Raw genomic sequence first — 24,806 nt, 5'->3', positions numbered from 1 at the left:
CGGAGTTCTCATTTTTATCAAAATATCAAGCAGTTTGTCTTACCCGAAAACTCTTCCTATCGATCGATGCCAAATTTTTTCTCTTTGATTGATGCTTTTCATGTCCAACTAAAAGCCCAACTAATTTATACCTGTCAAGTAATATTTTGCACAAATACGTGAGAAATAATTCTTTCTAATATCGAATAATGGTATAGCGAATACGATGGAACAACTAAACGCTACAAACTTTTCCAACATCTGAATAGAAAAATAGGAGTTTCAACAAATGGAGAAGAAGCCAGGTATAATTTACTAATCGTATAATCGCATTATGCGACAGAAAACAAATCTTTATTGGTGTTAAATGTTAGAAAAATGACGGCAGCTATGGTCGGTAACGGAGCGATTTCGACGATGTCGACGATTTGACGCGGCGCAAGAGTATCGTTTACGATTGCGCTCGACGCTTTTCGCTGTTGTAACTGAAGATAGCGAGTCTCGGCGCGTACGTTCAGGTTTGTTTGAATATGTGTACAATCGTGCCGCGAAAAAGTCGTAAAATCGTATAAAATAGCTGGAACGCATTCGAAAGGGTGACTTTGAAATTCTCGCGCGCGGTATGTCTCTTGATTAAACCAGTAGATATTGCTGTAAAAGTTGCAGAAAATTATCGCCATTGTCGCGATACAACGTCTTACTGCGATCTGTTGCATTCCGATCAGTTACTTTAGTGGGACAACTTTATAGGAGTATAAATTGAATTTTATTTTCTTAATTTTACGATTTTTGGTTTCTTATTCTACACAGGAAAGAATCGATTCTGATTACGGTACTATCCTTTCCACGATCGAAACAATTTTGATAATAAAAGAAGTCAAATTTTATCAGCAAATTTTACAACTTACAAATTCACCGATTGTCTCGATCTTATTTACCATAAAATTATTGTGGAAATATTGTAAACTTATAAAAGAGAAGTCTGTAACCTGCAACTTATGGTTCGAAACTTTCGACTCGAGTCAAACGATATCTCATGTAAATTAATAAAAATATTCCGAGTAGAATTTATACGATAGAATTCTCTTTGTGCAGATCTTCTTCTTTCATCTACTGCTTCGATCCAAAGAATAATACTTAAACTCGTTACGTTCAACTCAAACATATGTATTTCAAGAAGATGCATTTTTGCAACCTTTTAAATTCACAAGTACAATAGAATGTGTACGACCAAACGCAACATAAATCCAACAAGTAACTGCCAAAGAGGGTCTCCGTTGTATTCTGGAACCCAAAACCACCTACATATCTCGAGAAGACATTACGAACACCGTTAAGCGTAATGAGACTTTCTAGCCGTTTTTGTGCTTGTGTATCCCTATTATAATAAAACGGATAGCTAGGCCCGTCGGTTCGCAATTTATATTCATACTTATCGTAACAGTTATCGATCAAATCTGATCAGAGGGGTTAAATTCATACGTGACTGGGCTCGCGGTAACGATCAGATAACCGGCCGATATTAATTTATGCTCGTGATCGTCCGTAAAATTACCGTTGCTTCGGTTCGCGCGATGATCCGTACCACCATCGGTCGAGCGTTTACAGCGTTTACAGCCCTCGAAGCACTGGGTCAGCACCGCTGCGCGATCTTTGACCCTCCGCGATAACACGCCACTTGCACTTCCGGCAATTCTTCCCCCGCTCCAACCACACAATATCCCCACCACAGCTCCTCGAACGCTCCGTGAATCTCCGAAGCACCTGCTGTTCATACAGTGCCTCGTGCTCGCCTCCAACCTCGCTTCACCTCGCACCGCCACGGTGAACCGTCCAAGTCAAATTGCAAGCAGGTTTAATTGAACACAAAAGGTTTCGCGGGATTACCTCACCGACTGCTATATCGATTTTGAAGCGAGAAATCAGCTCGTTAGACGTGGTATGTTATCCGCACATAGCGTATCGAAGCAGTGATTGATCGTATGTTCTTTACTTCTTCTTTACCTTTTGCGTGATAATTTATTGGCTAAATATATTGGCGAATTTGAACGGCGACGTGTTAAGGGACTTTTGTCGTGGAAATTGTTTCTAGAATTTTAGAAACTTTTGTAATTCTTGAATGAGATAATATAATAGTAGGATGGGTGGTAATTTGTGAAATTTATTTTTTACGGTTTGTTTCGTTATTGGAGTTACGTAGTTAAAGTATAAGCATTGTGACGAAGAACTTATTAGCATTAGTAATTTGTAGCTTTTGAATTGTAAGGCCTTGCTGATAATATTTGTGTTAAATATCATACTGTACCAGAGAAGTGCAATAAAATGTTTCGAGCTTTCTGCTGGAATTGTTAGAGTCTTAGAAGAACGTCAAAACGAAAATTACGAAAACAATATTTGTTTTATTGCTTGGTATATATAAATAATCTTTTTTTAAGGGGGTATTCTGGTCTAGAGCCATGAATTTCGGGCGATTTTTGAAGCTCTGTACAAGCGAAACAAAAAATATTTTTGCTATCCTTCTTTTTAGCATTTGTTTATTGATATTTCAAGATTACGTAAACAATTTACTGGAAAAAACTCAATATTTAAAAAGTTATGAGCTGGCAAAGTGGATGCTGCCAAAAAAAATGGGGTGTCGTGGCGTGCATGTTATCAACCCTTCTGGTCATTTGAAACAAAAAAAGTGAACAGATTCTTAATTAGTATGGATGCCGCTATCGTCTGAATCTTGGAAAAGTCAATACAACATTTTTTCACAAAATGACGGCCGTTTGAAAAAAAATTTCTTATTTCGCACGTTTTTTTGACAATTCCGAACGTTTAAAAAATAGTAATATTAAAGATTTTGAACTGAGCGTGGTCCGGACGATAGAGGAGTATATAAGGAATATTCAGACCAAATTTAAAATAAATCGGTTCATTAAAACTTGAGATATCGTGTACGCCAACTCGAAAAAAGTAGTTTCGAGAAAAACGCGTTTAAAGTTTTGAGACATGTTTACTCGGACAACGTCTACCGTCTATTGTTCATTTGTTCCGGTCGGACCGAAGCAGATGCTGCGTCACAAAAGTGGCTGTAACTCATAAAATAATTGAAATTTTGAAAAATCCTTTTAAGGGCATATTCTTGAATTTTTCAAATGTGATGATTCGTGATTTTTTCAAATTTCTAGACCAGAATACCCCCTTAAGCTTTCAATTAGGTTTTCATTTTATCTGGAAATCTTGTTTGGTTGTATCATTTGTTGAATACATATGCGATATGCACATATCTATATCGTATATGCAGGATGTCCGAAAATATCGAGACCAACATATCCTACGCTCTAATGAGATCACATGAGTAAAAAGAGTTCATGTAAACTCATAAGATTGGACGCATCAAAAAATGATTTATCGAAGAGTTATCTAAACTTTCGAAAATTGTTATTCATCGTTTGGCAGTTACAGTAAATGTTCGAAATTTCTTCCTTCTGTAAAAATGCAGACTCTCATTCGTCAAATATTCTTTCGAAATATTCCTACTCTCGTAGAAATAGCAGTAAATGCATTTTGAATAGATTTCTAGAGCCGCTCTTCTATTTCTACTACATCTTCATAAACCAACTGTCTCGCGTGACCCCATAAATAAAAGCTCAGAGAAGTTAGATCTGGTCGGATCGTGTAAACAATAACTGTCGATGAAAATTACTTGCTTCCGTCTGTGGTTCTGTATAACCAGAACAACTTCCTTGGAAATCTTTGAACGCATATAATTTCTCGATAAACCATTTTTCGACACAACTTCATCTGGACTTTTTTTACCTACGTGATTTCATTAACACGTAGTATAAGTTTGGTACTTTCGGGACACCTTTTTGGACATCCTGTATGATATAATAAGTTATAAATAAATTGTAGATTTAAATGAATATATCGTATCTATTGCACCGTTCATTTATCATAAGAACGTCGAGTTTCGTTGAATATAATCGTGTCACTTGGCTCAGCATTCCTAGTCATTGTTCTCCGACATGGTTACTCGTCGAAAGATAACAGTTCGTGAGAATGTCGGGCTCTTAAAATCTACCTCGTGTAATCTGCTACAAACCCTCGCGGACTATTACCGATCTACGGCTTTATTACTCAGAAATATGTACGCGCTGTCATGCCATCTGGCATTCGTAACTCGTAATTACGCGTGTATTAAATGCACTTTCGGTACTTCTTCGACGATTATAATCCTATCACGCTGAGATCGTATCCTTCTCCTCATGGGACGTTAAGCGTAATTAGATGAATTCCCCTGTTCCCTTTCCACCGCATTCCACGCGGATAGAGAATGGGGAAAATTTATAACGAAAATAAATCACCAATTACCACTTCAATCTCGCGGAACGGCCTTTGTTCGTTATTTATGTGCGGTATGAATTAAACGTAGCCGCAGTCGTGCGAACGTATAGCAGGCGCGAGTAAGCTTCGTGATACGATGAAATCCCTCGAAATCGAAAGAAAAACGATTAACGATCGTAATAACGTCCAATTAGTCAGCATTGGCCAGTGTTGTTACGCTTCAATCTACGAAGGATCGCTAACAACTCCGTCAGTGATGGAATCCGCACGAAGTTTGAAGAACTGTCTAGTTATTTTTTTCAATTATCTATTTTGGTAAATTGTGAATGTATATCTTGAAAGAAAGAAGACGTTTTTTAAATCTTCAAACTCTTTCGTGTTTTTCATGTTGCTAGCATATACGGATTATATGTATTGTTTAATAGACAACGATACATTAAGTGTATTTATCGAATAAATAAAGATATGAGTGTACTCCACTTTGTGTAATTTTAGTTTAAAACACTTGGTTCGTGCTTATGTTGTGTGATTTCATCAATATTTTCTACTCTTTGTTTTATAGAATTAACACACCTGACAAATATACAAGTGGCTCGTCTACTGTTATTTTGTAGCGCTAGTTGATCTTTATTGAAAAATCAGGATGTAAATTGTCCTTCATAGTATTCACTATGTTATGAGCCCCTCTTCTGTCTGACACAATGTGTTTTTACCTAAAAAGTCAGAAAATTTACCTTTATTGAAAAATCAGGAAGTAAATTGTTCTTCATAGTATTCACTATGTTATGAGCCCCTCTTCTCTCTGACACAATGTGTTTTTACCTAAAAAGTCAGAAAATTTACCTTTATTGAAAAATCAGGAAGTAAATTATTCTTCATAGTATTCACTATGTTATGAGCCCCACTTCTGCCTGATGCAATGTATTTTTATTTAAAAAGTCAGAAAATTTACCTTTATTGAAAAATCAAGAAGTAAATTGTTCTTCATAGTATTCACTATGTTATGAATCCCACTTCTGCCTGACACAATGTGTTGTTATATAAAAAGTCAGAAAATTTACCTTTATTGAAAAATCAGGATGTAAATTGCTTTTCGCAATATTCACTATGTTATGAGTCCCACTTCTGTCTGACACAATGTGTTTTTACCTAAAAAGTCAGAAAATTTACCTTTATTGGAAAATCAGGAAGTAAATTGTTCTTCATAGCATTCACTATGTTATGAGCCCCACTTCTGCCTGATACAATGTATTTTTATTTAAAAAGTCAGAAAATTTACCTTTATTGAAAAATCAGGAAGTAAATTGTTTTTCATAGTATTCACTATGTTATGAGCCCCACTTCTGTCTGACACAATGTGTTTTTATTTAAAAAGTCAGAAAATTTACCTTTATTGATAAATCAGGAAGTAAATTGTTCTTCATAGTATTCACTATGTTATGAGTCCCACTTCTGTCTGACACAATGTATTGTTATATAAAAAGTCAGAAAATTTATTAAGAATCCTATTTATTCTCAGTCATCCAAGTACAATGTATAAATAAGTAAATGTTTGTATAATAACTTATTCATCTGTTTTTCTTACTTCAATATGCTGAATTAGACCCTGGAATATGTCGATATGTTTTTGGATACTTTGTGTATAATGATGCAACATATACGAGCCTTTAATTCCGATTTGGAAGTATGTGGTAGTACCAAATTGCATAGCGTTCGTACGAAATTGCAATCGGTCGTCTTCCATTGGATTTTAGGAATACATCGAACGCGCAATTAGTCTCCTGCCTGCGCAATAATCGCTAATGTTACGGCAATTAGATTTGCGTTCGCTTTACGATACGCCGGCATACTAATTAGACCGATGGCACAATGATCGAGGTCACTTAACGAACGTGATTTCGATGCGGAGATTACAGGGTTAGTCGTCTAGGGACTTTGGGTTTGTCACGCGATGTTGTGTGCGTTTACGTGCGTCCTTGCGACGCATGCGTACTCACGGAAAGTAATTACAGGTATTACGCGAGTTTTGGATAATTATTTCCGGCTGAATAGTGTGTCAGTGTTTTTTCTCAATGGATAATTACCAGAAAATGATGTTGCGTACCCTTGTCTAATGACTTTGAAACATTTTTCGATACCGACCTTTTTAAATTTAGGGTCTGTACCAAATTTAGTAGAACTTAAAATACGAACTAACGCGTTCTAACATTCACATTGAGATTTTTTTTTATGATCATTACATACACTTTTGTGTACCAATCTAGGAAACCTTGAATTCTGTAAAAAAAATTACGTAAATCTAAATTAAGAATTAAGTAACGTACTGTTTTTTTAATAATCGCGTCAAGGCTTTGTTTAACGATTTCCACAAATTTTCCTGTACTGATTTATCAAACCTGGAATTTTATAAAAAAGATTTAGTAAAATGAGAAACAAACTAGGGCCCCCTTTTGCACAATGACTTACCAACTAATAATTTGTATTAACGATTAAATAATTTTTTTTCAAATAGGATAATCGTATAACTTGTAATTTGAATAATTTCATTTTATTTATTATCAAATTTATTCTTAAACAGTTGTTAGTTACTTCGTTCAGAAGTATACATTTATATTAATAACATAAAATTTCATTAATAATATCAGTTTAACTGTATAAAAGACAGATTACGTTATTATTACTATGCAATAACCTTACTTAGTTCTTATTTAGTGGCCTTGAAAATTTATCAGAAATCTCGAGATCCAAAAAGAATTAGGTACAAGTTAAAATATGAACTACGCAATGGCGAAGTTTCCAATATGTCAAATTTTACGATGTTAATATTTTTTTCATGATTTGAGTATACATATACGGAAACAGAACTCGGTTGAAAAACACATAATCGGGAAAATACTCAGGAACTATGTAATCGATATTTCTACCACGAAGGCTACCGTGCAGGTCGCAATCATCAAGGCGTGTGATCAATTTTGCAGGCACATTAATTCCCGCTTAGTATACGTACGTTGCATGCTAATACGTGGAGATTTGACCTCCCCTTTTTTTCTGGCGCATAACAAGTCATAAAAATTGCAGAAAAGAAACACGACGACTTTTAGTCCTGAGCAGTAAAAGCTCATGAACATATAGGCATGAATAAAATTTTAAAATATCTAAACATTCGAATAACCAAGATAAATTGAAACAAGATTCAAATAAGACAAATGTTTAGGAAGTCACTAAATTCTATATTCTATATTTATACGTTACGTAATTAAACTTCAAATAATTATGCAATCAATAAACCACTCGAGTATTTGTATGTTTACGTGGAAAATCAAAAATGCGAAAACACAGAGAATGTACTGAAAATATGGAAAGTAACGTGTTCGTCATGCTATTATTTACAAATTAACTATTTAAGATGCGTTTTTTTAGTTACGTTTACGAAAATATAAATACGAATAGAATTTGCATAAAAATCCGCACTCTAATTATAAGATCAGAAATATCTGAAATGTTTCAAACGTCTGAAATATCTATGTTCATAATTACATTTCACCAACGATACACAGCCTGATTCCTGAGAATTTCTTTCACTGTGTTGTAAAATAGTGTTCTGGAGACACAGGTCTATTGATTTCTCTGGCTTTAAGCCGCGTTTCTAGCGTTATTCGTTCATCACGTTCCACGGTTGGCTGAACCACTTTTTATGTGAACCGACCGATTCGCAGGGGGCGGAGTGTGCGGCATAGCCACTAGGAATGTTGATTGTTCTCAAGGTTTTTCAAACATATCGGTCGCGTTTAATAAGATATAGAACGTAGACCGTAAAGGAATTATGGCATTTGTGCTGCTGTTAAATTAATTCCAGTTACGTTAGTTTCGACGATCGTCTAAACTGATTTCACTTTCACGAAGTATCGTATTATCGCTATGATTTGTTTTCTGATTGCTTTTAATGAGTCCAGGAACGATATTAAAATTCAGGTATAATGTTTCGCGTGCTACAGGTGCATACTGGTAGTAATTTTTTTTTTATTCTTATCTGTTTGTTTTCGTCGTTAAGTAGTTTTAATGCCTGTCACTATATTCAAGCATATTATCCTGGATTTGATTTCCAATTTAGTTATGTTAAGATACGACGCACGAAAAACTTTCAATTATATTCCTAGTTTCTTAGAAGATTTGTAAACTCACAAATTACCGATTAAAATGAACAGAGAAGAAATTGGTGAAAGATATTATAAATATTTTCCACATTTTGCATATGTAGTATTGTATACAAAATAGCAAAACGCATATTACGGCTACAAAACTATTTGATAGCAATAACCATAACTGTTATCACGAGTAATACAATAGATCTAGTGGAATGAAATATCGCTAGGAAACATACGAATAGGTCGTTTCTCTCGTTGTACGTTCTTATTAGTGGCGAACGGAGGCAGCCAGTGTGAATAGAAGCTTGTAAAGGATGACAAGAACCGCGTTCAAGTGGATTCGGTGGCCATTTAACAAAGATTTCTCATGAGGGGCTCGCGGTCCGTGAAAATGATGCGCGCAGCATTCTAAAGGTGCGTTTAGACCGAGTGCTCACTCTTCCTCTACCTTCGTAAAATTTACAAACGAAGATGTAAGAGTAATTTTAAGAATGCTTTCTGTCTTCGTGACAAACGAGCGTTCGTAGACGTTAGACCGAGTATCTCTTGGATGTTCGATATCCGATTCAGCGAATTACCGCCATACGGCAAACGAATGCTCGTGTACGCTTCTACCAAATTCTATTAAAACGTAAACGAGCACTCACAATTGCTTGACGAATCAAAAATCCGAAACCCGAATGGTCTAAGGGTGCATTCACACCATCAATATACGTTGTCAATATTTCAATTGATAAACCGCATTTTCGTCGAGGACCACGAAATATTGTCAATATTATTGATTATCCTAGGAATGCTCGAAAAATGATCTATAAATACCCTAAGAACGCTCTAAGAATCCTTCGAAGATACTTATTCCACTGTTGTAAATAAGTTCACGAATAGATTGGTCGGTAAGCATTTACACTAGACGTTCACAACACGAACGTTCTTACTCCAGTTCTATGTTTTTGCTCGTTTGGTCTAAACGCACCTTAACGGTGAAGTGGCACGGCTCCGCTTTAGTAGGCGAACAGAAACGCTGATCCCGAGGTGACCTCGTTCCCGAGGTCCTCGCGGAGATGACCTCATCGAGATGTTGCCCGATCGGGCCCCGTGTGATATCTCCGGCTCGCGAAATCTCAACAATCACGTTGTAAATCCGTCAACGACCTCCGCCATCCAGCTATCAGCTCGTTTATCCATCGCATGATCGGACGTTCTTTTAATTACGGGTTAATTTGCGGGCCTGTTTATGCACACAATCTCCCTGGTACAAGTTGAATCGGTAAGGTACAGTTACGTCCTGCGCACTTCCGTTCAAACGCTATGGTAACGGGTGAGAAGAGGAAGAGGTTCATTAGGTCAAAGTGGTAGAGAGTTGCTGGTTTGATGGCGGTCTATACGTACATCTGCTCAAATACGTACATTGTGGATACGATTTTCGTACAGTGATTAAACTAGAAATTGTGGGAACAGGTGAACAGGTAACACGCTGCTTTTCATTCTGATATGATACCATCTAAAAATTTGGAGAATTTTCATATATAGTAAGAAAGATTGGGCGAAATCAATACGAATTCTTCTAAACAAAATTCTGTTTCAGTCTGTACTTCCAAAAATTGCAGTAAATGATTGTCGATACGTAGTTGTGTATTTTCACAGATACACTATATTGTAATATACAGGGTGGATGGTAACTGGGGGTACAAGCGGAAAGGAGGTGATTCTACGCGAAAAAAGAAGTGGGAAATATAGAATAACAATTTTTTGTTTGAGGCTTTGTTTTCGAGACAATCGACTTTAAATTTTCGCTCGGTACGCGTGCGGTACGTTATAACGGATCTCACTGTAGATCGTTGTCTCGATGGAAAAATTAAAAAAAAAAAGAAAAAAAACCCCTTTTTTTACGTGGGGAAATCCGGCGGATTTTTATCGGCTAAAACCCCACGGGCGGGCCTAGGTGTAGTTCAGCAACGAGTGAAACCGTTCTCCGGGGGTACTTCCCAAACACTCATAGAAGCACAACAACATAGTAGGCAAGGGGGGTCGGGAAACCCACTTGCCCGTTGTATATACTTCTAAGATAATATTTGGTTTTCCACCTTGGCTTGCCCAGGAGTGGTCTCGAACTCGCGACATATTACTACCCCATACGCCCTTTACGAGCGTAGCTAGCGAACCCGCCGAGTATTTACTAGTTGTTGACGCATTATGTTCATCAAGTTGTCCTTATACTCTGGTATAAGAAAACTCTGGTCTTCAGTGTTGCTACAACGAACACGTGTTTTACAGCTGATAAGATAATAAAATATAGAATAATAGAAAATATAGAATATATAGAATAGAAAATATAGAATAAAAATTTTTCGTTTGAGGCTTTGTTTTCGAGAAAATCGACTTTGAATTTTCGCTCGGTACGCGTGCGGTACGTTATAACGGATCTCACTGTAGATCGTTGTCTCGATAGAAAAATTAAAAAAAAAAAAGAATTAAAAAATCTGAAAATCGAGTTTATTGTGAAAATACTTAAATGAAATACAGGAGTAAACAACAATTAATAACAGTAATAATTAAATAAACAACAACCAATTAATAACAGTAAACAATAGATAGCAAGTTCTGTGCAATGTCTACCTGAAAATCGAAAATCGATTTTCAACGTCCTGAGCTACCAATCTTTCTCCGTCAATCTTCAATGTTTTAAACAATTACTCTTTCTTCTGTGATCTTGTCTATCTCCGATGTTGATCTCTGTACATCCGTTTGGGAAATGCGTGTCTCCCAAAATGGGTCTCCGTAAAATAAAGAAAGCCGCTCTGTCTGTGAAATAAAAGAAGTCGTGCTGTCCGTAAAACAGAGAAAGTCCCCTTGTTTATCCGCATTTGAACTCTTAGAGAGTTTACATACATGTATATAAATATTGTAAATAGCACATATGCGAGTACACAAGGGGAATATTAAGCGAAGTTGAAGATACAAGTTCCTTTCGTACTGGTAAGATGCAATAGCAAGTGACACTCTGAATCTTTACGACACTTGAAATACAAACTTATTGTATTACCCCAAACCAATCTCGCATTTATATTATGTAGATATGAAATTGTTTACTTGCCATTCAAATGTTAGTATTATCTACAATAAACTCATACTTGATTTAATTTTCAACCATCGCTACACTTTTTTAACTCTAACTGACTGTTCCTCAGAGATTGAAAATTATTTCGAAGTTACATGCAAGTTTGTAAGAGAAATGTTTGATTATTATCGGTACGTGGAGCAGATGTCGTAAAAATAGCTCCCGTTGTTGGTACGTCAATTAACTTGGAGCGTAGAACGCGCATCGGATTATGGTTGTGTGGAAGGTACGCGATCATGAAAAGGTCACTAGTGCATGATATTTGTTGAGAGCATCGAATGATTGCTTTTAGCATGCATTTTATGCGAACACGTAATGCAAAGAGAAAGATTAAATCAGACACGGACTATCTTTTATTTAAATATAAGAAGTTTGAAACTTTGCTCGTTTTGTTATATCATAGAAAATTTGACTAGATTCTCTAATCCCTTAATTTTCTAATTCTGTAATATCTTTTGCCTTCGAGCATGTCAAACAAATAATTAAGTAAGAATAAAAAATATTCTATTCGCGAATATTTAAAATAACACATTGTTTTGTTTAATACATACAGTTATTCACATTAACATTCGGACACTGTACTATCTTTGTAATTATTGCTGTATGGGAATGATTTAGATATAATATTGTTTAATTTACAAAACGATAAACCATTCACTGTAAGTTGAAGATATATAAATAATTCCACTGTAACAATAACATTTAATTGTATAATACATTTTAAACATAAAATTGTCACATTAATGTTCTAGCTCTTGGGAAGCATTCGAACTGTAAAATAGATTTATATTGCTGCTATTATTATATTAGATTGCTATTGTCTGAAACCTAACGTGCTACGAAAATGACAGAATACCAGCGTTGATAAAAGTCAACTTTTTATTTACCATAAAGGAAAAGATAAGAGTTATCGTGAAATTGCACGATTATTAATGATGAAGAAGAGCACAGTTGCGAATATTAAAAGATAAAAAGAAGAGGATCGTATCGAATTTAAGAAACAAAAAGGACCACCTGGAATTTTTAACGAAAGGAAGGGAAGAAGAATAATACGGAGAGTTAAAGAAATCCACAATTGGCCTCAGAGATTTGTCATGAAACTAGGAAAAAAGTCAGTGCTGAAACAGTACTAATAACGAGGCACAATGGGTTTAATGATCGAGTAGCAAGAAGAAATCCGTACATAGACGAAATAAAGAGCGAAAGAAGACTGGCTTTCGCTGAAGAGTTCATTAAAAAATCTCAAAATTGGTGGAACGATGTTACACTCTCCGACAAAATATTGCATTTTTTATTCAGGTAGAAAAAGTATAATATGGCGGATTCAAAAATTTGAAACCTACCTTAGAACACAGAGAAGATTCTGTGATTGTATGGGGATGCATTTCGAGTATCGGTGTGAGTGAACCGACGTTTAGGTCTTTTAAAAAACGATTTGCTAAAAAGTGCAAACAATATGGGAATACAAAGTATCTTCAAATTTTATCAGGACAACGATCCAAAACGTAATGCGAGAATAGTACAGGAATATTTGTTATACAATCGTCCTAAAGTTGTACATCCACCTCCGCAATTTCCGAACTTGATCCCATAGAGAATCTATGGGATCAATTAAACCAAAGAATCAGAGAAACACCAATAAATTAAAAAGTTGAATTGCAAACGATGCAATGGGCAACTATTTCTTCAGAATATGTAAAGAAAATTAGTTTTAATGCAAAATATTAATATCGCAATCTTTCATAAATTTTATGTATAAAATATTTACTTTCCATAAAGTGTCCGAACATTAATATGACGTGAAAATATGACAACATTTTGTTCAAAATGCATTATACAATTAAATGTTACTGTTAGAATGGAGTTGTTTATATATTTTCAATGTACAATAAATAGTTTGTCTTTCTACAAAATAAACAATATAATATCTAAATCATTCGCTCTTACACATAGCAATAATTATAAAGATAGTATATTGTCCGAATATTAATGTAACTGTACGTTAAACTTAGAATGTGGTTTTGTTCAACTGATTTCCTGTTTTCTGCCGGCAATTGCTGTTAGTTGAAACAGCAGGTTTAGAGGCGTACGTTGAAAAGGTCAAATTGCGTATTACGTCCGTGTACGAGTGGTTGAATTTTAAATTGAACCACGATTTCCATTATCTGTCGTAAAAAGTCGGATAGCGAAAGTCGAACGTCGTAATCTACCAACTATACAACTAACTAAAGCTTCAGTTTATCTAGGGAACAAGTTGATGTAAATCAAATAACGGTTAGAAATCTAAGAATTATTATATTCGTTTACATTACTTTAACTTCAAAAAATACCCCAATATAATATACGTACTTTTTAATATTCTAACGTTAGACATTTAATTTCACTTTTCTGCATTTACATGCTTGAATTAAAATAAGACAGTAAAATCAAAATACATTTGAAAGTGAAATCACAATTTTATATCCGTAAACAATTTTTCATATAAATTTTACCATAAAATTGAAACAAGAAATCAAGCACATCAATGACAATTTCATCGTAGTTTTCTGAAATTGAAAAGTTTTTCGACAAGAGACAGTCAGGATTGTGTCGATCATAATCCAAAAACTGGACTAGTGTTAAACAAATATAAAAAAATGATCTTCTCTCCTCTTGGACGAACAAACTGCCCAAACAACCTTTTGAGCACACCGTTTTATGAATATCAAACGAGACCTATTAAAATCTCGTATCTCTATAAAAATAAATACATACATCGATAAATAAAAGTAAAGAAAGCTGAATAACCATAATACATATTTCAAGCCTACTAAATGACCGTGTAAAAAGTTTCAAAGACTTCATCGATCGAGCAGTTTTCCATAGAAAAGACCTGTCAGGCAAGGCAGTTTCACTTTCCACGAATGAGTTCGATTGTGGAGCGAGGTTCTAACAACCGATCCGCGTATGGAATTTACAGCTATGGTGCTGTCGATTACGCTCGATTACACGGCAATTAAACAGTGCCTGATCGTTGTACAACATTTATTTATTTCGGTTTAACAATCGATTGCACGGACAAATGGGAGGCGAGGATAGACGACGTTTCTTGTCGCTGATGAATTATAAAGATGACAAGGGCGATGTTCCCCTCCTTTCTTCTTCCCTGCCCTTAGTTCGTATCCGACTTGCTCTAGTAGCAACTAGCACCTGATTAAACTTGGTGATTAACCGCTAACGACCAGACCGGTCTGCTTAACATAAATCGCTAATTTACAAATCCAATAATGCTCCTGACTGCTCGTGGAATAATCCATTATTCGCGATAGAGTCCACCGCCCCATTCCCTTGGTTACTAATGAACGTCGTTTTCGAGCGATTGACGTCACCCAATTAAAATTCTGCGATCCGGACTTCCTTCGTTAAGCTGTGACTCAAACTTCTCAAACGTTTTTTAGTTTCTTATTAGAGAAAAATTCGCTTAAAACCGCGACCAAAGCGAAAAATGTTTCGTGGTCTCCTGATATTTTCCTAATAATTTTAGTGACTGTAATGCACCGCGCGAGTGTGACTTTTTAGAAAGCGAATTATTAATTACGCACTGTCGAAATAAGTCACGATAATCCTTTTTTCGTAATAAACGAATTAGACCAAAATTTAGGATACGTTGCTGGCGATTTTTTAATAGAACGATTGTGTCAGAGTTATCTAGTAATCGTTAAACGAATGATAATTAGTCCGTTTGATCGCTGGCGCGACTATAATCGCGCGGCAATTAGGATGATGCGGAGTCGGAAATTACTGGCGCGTCTTTGTAAAAATGACAGCTAATGCTTGAACGATTTACCGCGAAGGTTAATACGAGAAGGAATTAACAGAGAGGAACTATGAAGGAACACATTAGTTTCTCGGTGTTGCTTAAGCCTTAATTTGTTATTCCCCACTTTTAATAATCTGCGAGAAACTTTCCTCTTAACGTCCTAATGCAGAAGGGATTAAGCTCTGCTGGCACGAGTCGCGAAAGCTTATAGTTTAATGTTAATGACTTAACGAGATTATTACGAAACTTTAACCATTATTTAAAGAGATAAACGTGTAGTTACGCTACACGTAAAATATGTAAAGTATTACGTACGACGAGAACAAAAATATTACTTAACCTTAACATCAAACATGCAAATATCTTGAAAATAATCTATTTTTCCCTGTTGATCGGGTGTTTAGAAAAATTCCTTAATTATACTAAATAGTAATAACGTCTAACAAAAATATTTGTACTACTAACCCAAATTACAAATTCACCGATTCCACTTTCTCCTATGTCCATCCTTAAACTTATCACAATCTCCCGGGAAAGAACCCCTCGTTAACCCCCTTTCTGAATGGAATTGTTGCAGGACGTGGAGCACCCCGCGTGACCGCGGCTCTGGCAGGAGATGGCGAAGGCCGGTTGATCGCCACCCCGGTCCACAAGGAGAGCATAGCGTCGAGGAGCAAGGAAGACCTAGCACAGGAGGCGGCGCTGGTGCTTCAGCAGGTAGGCAGCCTTCACTGCGTTGCCCACGACAACAGACGATTGCCAGGTCGATTTAGCACACTTCCGGCGCGGCGTAACAAGAAGAGGCCGGAACTGCCACTCGATGTAAGACGCAGGAGCGTAGAACTTGGCGCCACCAGCAGCGCAGACCTCGTCGAGACACCGAGGCTGAAGAAGAAGGCATTGGAGAGAAGCGCCAGCGATGCGAGCGCGAAAAAGCTAAGAGGTCCCCTGGCGAGGTTCTTCTCCCCGAAGTTAGAAAGAAAACGGAAACCGGTCGGGCGCAGCGTCAGCGACGCCGCCAGCTCGTTGAGATCGCATCGCAAGAGGAGCGGCAGCGAGAGCGAGGGATCGCATCTCGGCAGTAGTCGCGTGAGAAAACAGTTGTCCCCAATAATCGAAGCTTCGCCGCACGTCGATCAGCAACCGTTTCATTTCGGTAAAGTAGCAACAGCGGAGAACGGTGAAAGTAGCAGCAGACCCGAGGCGAAGAAGTCTAAGCAGGAGGAATCCGATGCGAAGAAAGTGACGGAACGGACAGAAACGATCGAAACGAGAGAAAAGATCGAAGAAACGGAGGTGAGCGTCGGAAAGCCACCGATATCGCCTAGAAGAGAGAACAAGGGAACCGTGAGACGCATACCTATCGAACTAGAGGTAGACGATAAGAAGAGCAAAGAGGAAACAACGGAAAGAAAAGAAGAGAAGGCAACAGGCCGGACCCCTTCACCGGTGGTAAACGACACCGGGGTCGACGAAGTGGACAAGGTCGGTACAAGTAGCATGCTGCACAGCAGCCGATACGATCTGCAGCAACGAACCGGCGAAGAGTCGACGATACACAAGATGATTCACCGATTATCCAGCGACCGGTCGCCGCCACCTCAGCTAACTAAAACGATGGTCTCACCAGGCCCGGGATTCGGTCACAATAACAACCGACCGTTTTCTTATACCAGACCGAACGAGTCCTGCAGTTCGCCGCCTCCGCAGACCAACGTGATTTACGCTCAGGTGCAGACCGACAAGAAAAAAGCGCAAAGAAGTCACTCGGACAGCGACGAAGGGCTTGGTCTCGAGAGGAAAGACTCTTCGCGCGAGAACAGTCCCGCGGAGAAGGATTACCGCAGGACGGATTACTCGTACAGCGACTTACGACGTAATAACGAGATCAACACGTTTAAATCGAGATACGAGGAGGACAGAAAGAACAGCAGTACTCATTTTTCTAGCCACTACGGAGGCACGCAGGATTACGCTAGCAGAAACGTAGACACAAAACGACGTCATGAATTTGACGACATCGACAGACGTCTATACGACAAGCCCGAAAAATACACGTCCACCGTGTTCGTTGACACGTCTGGCAGAGGCAGAGCCGATGGCACGGACGCCAGACAACGAGACGGTAACGAATTCTCCGCCAGACAAACCCAAAGCGGAATATCGAACAAGACGTCCGAACTGAGCGCTAGACGCGACCTTCTCGAATCTAGAATCAAGTCGAGGCTGCTCGCCGACGAAATGTTCGCCGCGAAGAACAGCGCGAACGTGCCGATCAAAAAATCCGAGCACGAGATCATCGACAAGCCGATCGTCCCGTCACCGGTCACTCCTAACCGTGTCGCCTCGCCGAAACGCTACATGGATACGTACATCACGGAAACGCGCACCAACAGCAACGGAGAGAAGTACATATTCGAGAAGGAGATTCACGAAGACAACGGTAAGGTGTACGGTTATGAAAAGAAGATCACCAACAAGATCCCATCGGATGGTTACATCGATAGCAAACCGAGAGACGGATACACGGTTGAAACGAGGACAGACAAGTACGGAGACAAGTATATCGTAGAGACGCGAACGCACGAGGGTTACGCGGACGATTTCAAGCCATTCCTCAGTGACAGGAGTAGAACCAGCCCGGAGGAACGGTACGAAGCGCCCAGAAACTCAAGCAGCCCTTACAAATCATCCAACTTGCGCCCGGAGGAGAACACCATTCCTCGTCACTTCCGAACCGAGCCGAGGGAGAATAATGTCCTTTCCTCGCCCATAATCGCCAAGAAGTTCACCACGACTGAAAGGAAATTCTCCAAGAGCGACGATTTCTTGGACAGAGACGTTCGACCGAGGGACTGCTACTTGCCCAAGAAGAAGAATTTCGAATCCATCCGCGGCATGAGCAAGTCCACGCAGCGTCTGGACGAAGTGGGCGAGAATTCGCGAGTGAGAGCGTTAAGGAGCGAATACACGACCAGGTCGCACGAGAATCTGACCAGTCATGCCGACTATGTGAACGCCAGAGACGTGCGCCGACCACTTTTAGAGAGTCCCACGATGAATGACCGCAAAGAAAGATCCCCGTTTACGAAACAACACCTGGATAGTCTGCGCGAAGGTCCAAACGACGACTACGACACCGATATATCCCAGATGACCAGTAGCCAACTGGAGTCCAAGTACTATAAAGAAACTCGTACGACTCAACGGTACACCAGCAGCAAACACCCGATTCACGATGATTACGACAGCTCTCCGCCGCGAATACGCACCGATCGCGGAGGTTACAACTCCAGCAGATACGATTCCGACACTACGGCCAGAGATTCGATTCGCTGCGAGACTCGATACGACGAGACATCGCGAACTTTGAGGAAGGAGCATCGAAAGTTGGACGAGGATCCAAAGAAACCTCTCAGAAGGTCGCGCAATCGGCTGGATTATTTCGACGACTCCGACGCCAGGGAGAGTCCACGAGTAAAGGCAACAGTTGGAAGGTTGGAGACGTTCGATGAAAGTCCCACCAGGCCTCCCAGGGTCTATCACGATGGTAGCAAGTCTAGGCACACCAGACAAGAGACCAGAACGCATACGGAGCGTCGACATCGCGAGACTCGGCTCAGTGACTCCGATCGAAAGGATCGCTTGGCGGATTCCGGGATCGAGAACGATTACAGGCGCGACTCACAGGAGGTCGACCGAAGGGAACAAATCGAGTCGGAGGACGAAGGTTTCGTTACAAGGCAATTTATCAAACACGAGAGACGGCATACCGATAGAAACATGAATCTGACGCCGAACGAGCAACGGAAGTACGATAAATATATGAACGACATGTCGAAGTCGCCGCCAGTGACCGCGAAACCACCGACCGGCGCGGATAAGAAGTACGAGAAGAAGGCGGCGAAGAAGAGTGGCACGATGAGCAAGGTGAAGCAGCTGTTTAGCAAGAAGGAGAAAAAGGCGAAGGAGGAGAAGAACAAGAAGAACGCGAGGAGCAACAGCAGCGGCGCTCTTACCGACGATGAGGTGACGATCAGGTACAGAGAGTACCGGGGCGATCAGCTAAGGAGCGCGAAAAGCGCGCGGGACTTGGGTAGCGACATCAATCAGGTAAGATTTCTCCTTTAAAATTAAAACAAAATGTTGTCGTGCGAATTGTTGTTATATACACTTGTACCGTTTGAATAACATTTTAAGAAAATAGTGAGTCGAAAATGATATCAAATTCTTTTGGTATTTTCCTTTATGTTAATATCTTAGATATTTGTTGGATTGGGTACTGTTTTATAAAGATACAAATTTTGGAACTTTTATTGGTTTTGTTATAAGCATGAAGCAGGAAGATGTAGGATTAAAAGTCTTTAATTTTAGGCCGAACTTCTTAACATGTGAATATTCTCCCGATTCAGGAGCTCAAAGCGTTTAAATTCCTTTATTATCAGCTTTTCTTCTAATATACATATACATACATATATAATTATATATAAATAAAAAAATATATATTAATATATATTATATAAAAGTATATATATCATATATATTAATTATATTATAATAATAAATCATATATAATTAATTATATATAATATATATGTTTGTATATGTATATTAAAAGAAAGACTTATAGTAAAGAAATGTAAACTTTTTATATATTTACATATACATATACATATACATATACATATACATATACATATACATACATAGATATATTTATATAAAAGGTTAAATCTTATTTTTATTTTATAATTATAATATTCGAAGAGTACATATATGTAAATCTAAAATATCGTAGTTTAGATTTGTTAAAATTAATTGCAAAAATCCAATTCAATCAAAATCAATTAAATTCAATTACAATGCTCATGTATGTTACGGACATACGCATTAAACTTTGACGTATTTCACACGTTTTTGATAACGTTTTGGGAATAAAGATTATGGGAACTTTTTTCTTTATACAACGTTAAGTTTTAAGTATATAAAGTGCCTTTATAATATTATTGCAATTTCTCTAAGTAAATTTAATTTTGACTTGAATTTATACTGAATTAAATAAGTAATTTTTTACTTTACTGAGAATATCATACGTTTTACATACAACTATAATATTCAGAAACCAAAAGTGTATGATTATTTTCCTGTAACATTTTTAAATGCCTTATATCCGTTGACTAATTAGATTAATTAGAAGCAGAATCAATAAAATTTCTGTTGAATTTGACAGCAAATTTGAGTTATAAAATTCGAAATTCTCCTTCAACAATCCCTCACACTTCCTTATTACTCGACTCGAAATATAAACGATGAAATCTTAATTGCCACTGGTGAAACGATTCAGGCACAAAATATGCCTAGTTGGATACATAGTAGCCGATGAAGCTATCTTTATATTACATTTTAAAAGACAGAAATCACCGTACGCGGGATAAGATGGATATCCCGGGACAGTCGTATAAAGTGTGGCTTTATAAGGTTCTTTTACAACCATGATCTTCGCGCTTATCCGATCGTCGTGGATCACCGCGAACGGTTCCCTTACGATCGTTCTAACGCGACTTCCGCAATAACACGTAGAATGACTGCGCTGTTCAGAGTCGTATCTTTGACGCGCCTTTAAAATTTTAACATCAGGTGTATAAACGCTACGTTCTCTCAAAGATGCACACGTGGACGATTAACTAAGTTTCTAAAATGTTATTGGCACGTGTATGTACGTTCTGAAGTACGTAGCCGGCATTCGTATCCTCTAAATCGGATAAAGATAATAAAATTATATAACTTGCAAAATGCAAAACGTGTACTTTGATAACGCCTATAAAAGTACGTGAAAATAACGTACACGGCAAAGAAAGAGGCAACTAGGTTTGTACTTCTTAATTTCAAAAATTAAGATTTATGAACTTAGAGGACACAGCTATATCTATTCAAATATCTAATAGATTACCAGTATCATACACGTACCTCTAAAAATTCGAGTTCTTCTCTCAACATACTTCATCAGAAATTCTCGAACGCCACTATTTCTAATCCGCCTTTATTGACGTTCTACATCACAAAATACTTTCTAATCATCAGCGACATGGCCATAAATTACGAAGCAATTCCATTCGGTGCCTTCATCACGATTCGATTCACACAGCAATGGTATGGGCTTCCATACTTTTCGCACGTTTCATCTTCAAGTATGCTGACGCGGGCGTTGTTCCAAACAAACGCGAGACCCTTAGAAACCGGAAGCTCCCTATAATTGGAATCTCATACCGTTCTCGAGCGCACGCTTGCGTCACGCCTAACTGTACACCATACGGTGGAGACCATCCGCACCGGTGGATGCTATTCAAGAGGCTCACGTTCCCGCCTACGCCATAGAAATGTTTTTCGGAGTTATTCGTCGTCACGTTTGCGATATAGAAACTATTGCGACCTTCCACGTGTTCCCATCGCTTTCTCGTACGATTTGCCGAACCTCATAGATTAAACAGCTTATGAAAGTAAATAAATTTTGGACAATGGAGAAAGATTTCTGTGTATCATACTAAACTTGTGTTCTGTAGATTATCGTTGAACCTGTTGTATTTTTCTGTCGTTGTAAAGTTTTTCAAATTAGTGGTACTACCTGTGCAGCTTAATTCTTAAAATTAAAATATACAGAAGTCGTAGTTGATAGGCAATCATTAATTGTAAATTAGTTATAATCGAGATAAAATTCCCCTTGCGATTTATAACACATTTTTAAATTGCATTGCACAAGTAATATATTTGATTAGTATAAATGTTTCCGTTTGCAACACTTTCTTTCATCCTACCAGATAACCAACGAGTAATTTGTCTTATTTTCTGCATTTTCCATTAATACAGTGATTGCAGAATATTTCCCAAAAATATTATATCGATATTTCTAAAATTGATAGTAGAAATACTTCCGTACAGATTTAAAGTATTAATAAGTAGAATGCGTACGTTATGGCTAGACTTCGTCTCTCAAATATGTGAAGTAATCAAACGATACAAATCGAATAATTCATACGTTGAAATACATACATGTTCACCAATCCTCTGTTCAACCATAACTTCCGATCTAGACAATAATAGTAGTCGTCTGATTTATTTCGATCGATCCAATGATTCATCTACCTTGTTCTTATCTCTGCTATTTGTTGAATGAATCTTGTTAAATCGGATAGTATTGAAGAAAATATCGTTATGGAACATGGAAAGCAAGTGATGTTAGGTCATTTTATCGATATCGAAGCAGCTGAACGTATGCTGTCTGGAAGCGGCTAATTACTTGTTACCAACCTGTTCTCGGCTAACGTTGCGTCACGAGATCGCTTAGGCGACTACGTTGGAAACGTGAATACATACGCGGCTTAAATCGCGCCTAAGCTATACCATTATTCGATCGATTCCGTAATACTGAAACACGTGAATGATATTTCTAACGTTACGGCGTATAATTACTATGCTATAAAGATATTTATGACCTCCAACGAAGTACCCGATGAAATCTTATTACAGGTGCATACGTGACCTAGTATCGTGTAACATTTATGCTACTCCATCAGCAAATTGATTGCAAATTGATCTGCAAATATTCGTAACTGTGATATTTAATTCGAACGAAATTGATTAATTCTCCTAGACGCCTGCAACATCGTTTCTTGCGTAACGATGTGGCATTATGAAATCTTGCCCGAAGTGGGTACGTGATATAATATCACTTAACATTTCTAATATCCAATGAATAAGTTAATACCGAAAGGTCCGAAGATGCATATAATTCTAGAATATTTAGTCTGAATGAGATTCTGATGAGCGCTTAACCGAAGCTGGATTTGATTTATTATACTCTGATATTTATAATGAGCCTGCATTATGTATATGTGTGTGTGTACATATCTATGTAAGATTACTTGGGATATCGTGTGTTGCGTGGGAAACTTATTATACATCCACGCGAAACTTCAAAGTGCAGAAATGCATAGAATGCATATAATGTAAACAAAAATATATAAAATATCGGAGATATAGCACCTGTTATGACATTTAATAGGTAAAACAATTGTTTACTTAAATTCCATTTTTCAAATTATATGCTTAAGAATACGAACTTGCGAAAGTGTCTACGCATAATCGTGTCAAATTTCCTACATGCTACACACGACGCATACACGATCAATTTATTATTATTAAAATATCTACAAATTAGCCAATAACTGGCAGACATTCGATTTGATTAATGTATAATGCGAACTATTTGTGAGATGATACACGATGAAGTTGTATAACGAAACTTAAGCAAACATGTTACGGGTTTAGATCGTAACGGAGCTTTCTCAATGTTCAACCACTTGTACGAAGAATAATGATATAGCGTTGAAACGATCATCGATATAAAAGTCCGGTTGCATTCTCTCGGAAAGTGTGGCCGCGCCGAAGATTTATCGGACGTAACATTTAACCCATATGATAAATAATTCTCCGTTTATGACCGTGCCGGGAACATTCGTCTTCTAGATGGAAGTTTGTCCTTCTTGTTGCACCACGGTACTCTCCCGTTAGCCGAGGATGAAGGTTCATCAAGGTCGTATAACTTGACACATACAGGTGGGATGGGTTGCCACAAGTTGACAGCTGGCATATCTCCACGCGAAGGGAAATTATTCGTATTTATTACCACGTATTAAGGAAATTATAGTTACATCGTCATCTTCCGTCATCCTTCTTCCATTCTTGCTTTCCTCTTTGCATGGATAATTTATTACGTTACCGTTTAGAACATTTATAATCTAATATTTTTAGAACATTTTATATTTCCAATATTCTTGCGAATATTTGTTTACTTTTCTTTTAGCCAGAGTTTTATTTTCACGAGTCTCATTACCATTTTTATACGACGAAACTTGAAAATAATTTTATAATATTCTAGAATAATATTCTCTGACCTACAGCACGGTATAACACAACTATCTCTTAACGGATAAAATCCATTCCCTTTACACAAGCCTCTCTTACAACGCGAAGAACTTCAGACCGGCCTCGATTAATTCTATCATACATCAATTACAATCACCAATAACATCCTCTATAAAACCACGAACCATTGGTGCAATCGCTTGTCCATAAACCCGTCGATCGAATTATCCGATCGATCAGAGGTGTCTGTACACCTCGCTAGGATAATTATTTCCACGCGTCGAACAGACCAATGTTATATTCGACCTCTTCGACGAATCGCTATCGAGCCCTAAGTGTATTTCGCAAACCAGGATACTCTATCGACTTGTTCTCGGTTAAAAAGATTAATGGACGTAATATGGCCATGCTGGAGTCGAGGTCGAGGAAAAAAAGGTGAGAAGGTAACAATGGTGTACGCAGTGAAAGAGTGCGGCAAAATCCATTTGCATGGTCCCACGGTGGAAACGGA

The 24,806-nt window shown here is 37.8% G+C and overlaps 1 protein-coding gene and 1 long non-coding RNA gene across 6 annotated transcripts in view; one reads left to right on the top strand and one right to left on the bottom strand.

Annotated features, from left to right (window-relative positions):
* The window catches only part of LOC126875939 (uncharacterized), a 174,079-nt gene that overhangs the window by 24,677 nt on the left and 124,596 nt on the right, over positions 1-24,806 (top strand). For all 3 annotated transcript variants that reach the window (XM_050638869.1, XM_050638868.1, XM_050638870.1), the window contains exon 3: positions 15,951-19,486. In XM_050638869.1, coding sequence (XP_050494826.1) covers positions 15,951-19,486 — 3,536 coding nt within the window. The remainder of the gene's footprint in view (positions 1-15,950; positions 19,487-24,806) is intronic.
* Positions 1-24,806, bottom strand: part of LOC126876175 (uncharacterized) — a 78,399-nt gene that overhangs the window by 9,639 nt on the left and 43,954 nt on the right. The window contains exons 5-7 of one of the 3 annotated variants that reach the window (XR_007693989.1): positions 5,897-6,096; positions 5,046-5,133; positions 44-4,936 (exon numbers count right to left, since the gene is read on the bottom strand). This is a non-coding gene — a long non-coding RNA (uncharacterized LOC126876175). The other 2 variants (XR_007693985.1, XR_007693988.1) reach the window with 2 other exon arrangements.

Source organism: Bombus huntii, chromosome 2 (assembly GCF_024542735.1).
Source record: "Bombus huntii isolate Logan2020A chromosome 2, iyBomHunt1.1, whole genome shotgun sequence".
Lineage (NCBI taxonomy): Eukaryota > Metazoa > Arthropoda > Insecta > Hymenoptera > Apidae > Bombus > Bombus huntii.
Note: the sequence above shows the minus strand (reverse complement) of the source record. Positions and strands in the feature narration are given on the sequence as shown.